At 37.7% G+C, this 4,993-nt stretch overlaps 1 protein-coding gene across 1 annotated transcript; it reads left to right on the forward strand.

Moving 5' to 3' along the window:
• LOC18769059 (rac-like GTP-binding protein ARAC1) lies at positions 1,979 to 4,993 on the forward strand. The gene is made up of 7 exons (XM_007202478.2): positions 1,979 to 2,698; positions 3,518 to 3,605; positions 3,698 to 3,807; positions 3,962 to 4,025; positions 4,243 to 4,307; positions 4,398 to 4,463; positions 4,549 to 4,993. Exons 1-7 carry the CDS (start codon positions 2,600 to 2,602, stop codon positions 4,648 to 4,650), a joined length of 594 nt encoding a protein of 197 aa, XP_007202540.1. The 5' UTR covers positions 1,979 to 2,599; the 3' UTR covers positions 4,651 to 4,993.

The following is a 4,993-nucleotide window of genomic DNA, read 5'->3' on the forward strand; positions in this document are numbered from 1 at the left end:
TTTTTCATTCCTTCATGTTTTGTTTTACTTTTTAACCTCTGATCAGCCGCATGCTTGTAAGTCATAAACACACAAGGAGCTAGCATTGTCTAACACATCAAACCTGTGGGAAACTACCTTGAGAAGCAAATAAAGCATTCTTCCTCTTCCCTCCAGCAGTCACCGGTCCTGCATTGCCTCATGAATGTTCCTGAAGACATAGGTTAGAGAAAGATGGAAACCAACTGGAAAATGTTTCGGAGTATTTCATGGTACTACTAATGTGCTGAATATAAGTCAAAATGATGTGCAGGAAAGTGTCAAATTAGGTTCGAAAATCCCGGAGCTTTGGTTGCATAATTTGTGTCATCGTGGTCATGATCTATTTTGCTTCAACTGACCAGGTTGCTAACTGAAATTCGAAAATGGCGGGTGTTTCTCTTTCCACTTAACGCTGTAATTTTTCTTTTTCTATGGTTTTTTAATCTTTTCTCACCTTAGGCCATCTCTAATCATGGACCATAGGCCAAATGCAGCCCTTAAAATGTGTAAAAAGTTAAAAATCAACTCTAGTCATGGGCCCACAAAAAAAATAGGCCAAATTTTTTTTGTGAGCCCAACGCATTTGCTGCTCAGATGGAGGAACAATCATGCGTGGGCATGATCAGTGGATGACTTCGTGCAACTTTATTCAAGAGCCCAGCGCATGTATGCTGCCCAGTTAATTTCTAACTAAAAGTTCAAGTCACTTGGATGCTTAAAGCAGCTCATTGTGAATGTAGGTTTTAGCCATGGGCTTTGCATTTTTTTAATACCTCCTTCCTTCCCAGCATATATATGATTAGTTTTTGTTCTCTCTCCAGCCTTGCAATTTTATTCCACAAATAAATAATGTTCTGCAATATACTTTTCAAGGAGGGGAATGCAACTGTTCTGTTCCATAATGGGGAGGACACAGCTTGGAAAAAGATCTTCTGCCAAGCTGTCCTTAGATTTGATGTCAACTTCAGCTACCCTTATACTTACTGTGTCTGCTCTTGTTAATACATCAGTTCGCAAATGGAACTTGGGTCAAATAGCTTTAACAAAAATTAAAAAGAAAATTACCAAAAGCATAAGGGTTTTTTTTCCCTCCATAATCTTAGGTTACCTGTCTTGTACTTGAAGAAATTATCATATATAGTAATGGAATTCTCTTGTATTTGGGACTGGATGAGGTTGTTGTTGTCATGTGAAACATACTCTTCAAGTTCCAACCACCTCTGCTGTCACCATTGATTGGCAAGCAAAGGTTGTTGGTATGGTAGGAAGACTAGTTGCCCCACTTTTAAAACAATTCTCTGATCAGAAATATGAGTTAATTGTAATTGTACCCCATGTCTTATCATAAAAAGAACTAATTAATCATCAATTAGGCAGTTGATTACTGCTTAAGATATCAACTAATACAATTTCGTACATGACGAATTTGCTTTAAAAAGGAAGACTTTATCACAACTCCATCCCTAAAATGAGTTGTGTTTTCCTACAAGCAAAGGACTACTCTCTTCTTTTTTGGGTCAACAACAAAGGACTACTTGGGAAAGCACTCTTATCTCCTTAGGATTTATACTAAACTATAGTACATCATGAGACTCCAAAAACTCTTTTAAGTGCATTAGGTTTTAATGTACACACATAATTACAACCTTCTCTAGTGTTCCTCCTAAGCTAATCAATAATATAAAACAAGTAACGTTTTCTTAGTAGATATTTAACGTGTTGTATTATTGTCATAAGAATTATTAATCAATGGTTCATATTAACACGTCAAACTCTTTAATACCTTGAACATAAATAGAAATTGCCCGATAATTACGCGTGACAGAACCAACCATTCCAATATTACCTTAAATCGGGAGACGATTTCGAATTAAAAAGGATAAAAATTTAAATCACGCAGAGAAGATTTAACGTTGAAATAAAATCCATTTTTGTCATCCACTGAAAACACCACAACCAACCAAGACTGAAATAGCATATTATCCCTTCCACTCCACCCCCGAAACAACACCACCAAAATCCGGCCCGACAGAGTCAAGATCCGATATCCAGAAACAAACCGGATCGAACTTCCTCGCGATTAACGCGTTAAAAAAGAAAAGAAAAAACTCAAAATTTACTAAGAAAAAAACAGAAAAGTAGAGTGAGAGAGTAAGAGAGGGAGGCTCACACAAATTGTTGGTTTGTTGCCCAACGAACGCTTCAACGGCAAAAAAAAATTCGCGGCCAAAAATAAGGAGCCATTTTTGTTCTCTCGCCTCCTCTTTTCTCTTTCTTTGATCTCCAACTCCAACCACACCTCGCCCATTTTTCTCTTTTCATTTTCCCCTCTTTCGAAATCCCCCAATCTTTTTCTCTTTCCCTCTTTCTCTCTCAATTTTCCCTCGTCCCCCATTTGGTCAAATTAGGGTTAGGGTTTCGTTGAGATTCGTCCGGATTTCGATCCTTACAGATGTGTGATTGAAGAGGAGGAAGGAGAAGAAGAAGAAGATCGGGTCCTCAGGTTGAAGATCTGGGGCTTGGGTTTTTCTTTCTTTCTTTCTTTGCTGTTTGAGAAAGTGAGAGCGAAAATCGCAAAATGAGCGCGTCCAGGTTCATAAAGTGCGTCACGGTTGGGGACGGGGCTGTGGGCAAGACTTGTCTGCTTATCTCCTACACCAGCAACACCTTCCCCACCGTAAGTGGAGACCCCCCAATTCGTTGTTTGATTTTATTTTTTCTTCTCAGTGCTTTAATTCAATTTCCTTATCTGGCATTTGATTTTAGGGTTCTATTGTTGTGATACGTGGAATGTATTTGGTAATTCATTTATTGCTTTTAATTGGGTTTTGTTTGGTCCTGGGGAAGTTTAGGTCAAATGCAAAGAATTATTGGTGACTTTTTTCTTTCGATGCAAGAATTTTTTTCAAATTAGCTTCCTTTGAAAATTGAATGTGTTTTTTTTTTATTTTTCTTTTTGTTTCTGCTCCTAGCTAGGACCAAATGGAGGCTTGGGGACTTTATGTTATTTCCTTAGCTCAATCTTGTTGACGTGACTGGATTGGTTTAGGAAACATTGGGAAAAGATATTTGGAATTGTATTAATTTTTGTCCAAATTGCCAAATTTTTTTTTAGGGAGAAAGGCTCGAGAGTTCTATCTCCATTTTGAATCTTCAGAAAGGTTGGGAAATAGTGGTTTATTTCATTAGTTAATGGATTTTAATGTCATTTTGGATCTTTTCTGCAGTTAATTTAATTTCACACATGCCCGTAATGTATTTGGAATGAAGGTGTTTGATAGGAGTTCTTTCAGATTTTTGGCATTTTGCAACAGCAATTTCACCTCTAAGATGTTATTTGATCTTATATTTTCAATTTCTTTCTCCCTAGAGTGTCTTAACTTCCGTACTTTTTTGCAATGTTTGTTTGTAATTTCATATTGTTAAGGTTGAATGAGAGAATTATTCATAATGTTGTATGGTTAATGACTTTCCTTTGCACTGTGGTGGGAAACAGGATTACGTGCCAACTGTTTTCGACAATTTCAGTGCAAATGTGGTCGTCAATGGAAGCACTGTTAACCTGGGGTTATGGGATACAGCTGGTAAATATGCATAATCACTTTGGTTTTTGTTTAGTAGGGATGGTATGCCTATATAATTTTCTGTGGGTCTGAATTTGTTTTCTGTGCAACAGGACAGGAGGACTATAATAGATTAAGACCTTTGAGTTATCGCGGTGCTGATGTTTTCATACTGGCGTTCTCTCTCATCAGCAAGGCCAGCTATGAAAACGTGTCCAAGAAGGTGAGATTATGCTATTTCAGATTCTGGCAGCTTTTGTCTGAGCACTGATACCACTTTCATAAGAGTAACATAATAATATGCTAATAATTATTGTCTTTTGACTTTACAATTGATGATGTGCTGACGAATTGAAATATATTGATTTCACTTCCAGTGGATCCCAGAATTGAAGCATTATGCACCCGGTGTTCCGATCATTCTTGTTGGAACAAAGCTTGGTAAAAGTTTATCTTTTCTAATGTGAATTCCCTGTACTTATGGAGAAAAAGTTGCCGTTACTTTGGAAATATACTTTTTTTCCTCAACTTGAGATAAATCTTGGGATGGGCTATTGGCCACGTTGAGGGTTTTCTAATTAATGGTCGTTCTAACTGTGGATTATCTTTAATGAGGACACTTCTTACTTTTCTTTTTTCATAAAATTTAATGAGCCAGATCTTCGGGACGATAAGCAGTTCTTTATTGACCATCCGGGTGCTGTGCCAATTACCACAGCTCAAGTAATGTTCTTGTCTTGTGTGTTGCCCAGTGTTGCACCTTTTTTTTTCTTTCTCTTGCATATTTGAGATTTATATTCTCTACCCTTCTAGGGAGAGGAGCTCAGGAAGCTAATTGGAGCACCAGCATATATCGAATGCAGTTCAAAAACACAGCAGGTATTTAGATTATCTATTGCATAATGCTTGGGGGTCTTTTTCATGCCTGGACTTTCATTTATAAATATGTGCTTGCAAACTGCAGAATGTGAAAGGGGTCTTCGATGCAGCAATAAGGGTTGTCCTTCAACCTCCGAAGCAGAAGAAAAAGAAAGGCAAAGGGCAGAAGGCATGCTCCATATTGTGATTGGAAATATGTGTAAAAAGATAATGACCAGCCAATCTGCCTGTATTCCCTCCCTCCCACCCCTTTCTCCCCTAATATTTTCCCTTTTGTCCTGAAGAAGTTGGAGTCAGTAAGTTGTCCTGTTTGACAATCCTATGGTTCTCTGTGAAGCATCAGGTGGTTTTGGTGTTGCATTCATGGAATTGTTGTGATCTCTTACTGTTGAATTGTATGGTTGGCAACTTTTTCTCAACTCCGGTTTTGATTTCTTATATGTATTAATAGACTGGACTCCCAGTTAGGAAATCGACCTTGTTTTGCATGGACACAGTTATATTTATTACTATCTCTTGTGTTTGAAGGC

This window comes from Prunus persica, chromosome G7 (genome assembly GCF_000346465.2).
Source record: "Prunus persica cultivar Lovell chromosome G7, Prunus_persica_NCBIv2, whole genome shotgun sequence".
Taxonomy (NCBI): domain Eukaryota; kingdom Viridiplantae; phylum Streptophyta; class Magnoliopsida; order Rosales; family Rosaceae; genus Prunus; species Prunus persica.

What these genes read in the sequence shown, in the direction of transcription:
- LOC18769059 (XM_007202478.2), top strand. Translation starts at nt 2,600, where the DNA reads ATGAGCGCGTCCAGGTTCATAAAGTGCGTCACGGTTGGGGACGGGGCT. An exon ending in GGGGTTATGGGATACAGCTG is followed by an intron (nt 3,606 to 3,697) that starts GTAAATATGCAT and finishes TCTGTGCAACAG; the next exon opens with GACAGGAGGACTATAATAGA. An exon ending in TCTTGTTGGAACAAAGCTTG is followed by an intron (nt 4,026 to 4,242) that starts GTAAAAGTTTAT and finishes TTAATGAGCCAG; the next exon opens with ATCTTCGGGACGATAAGCAG.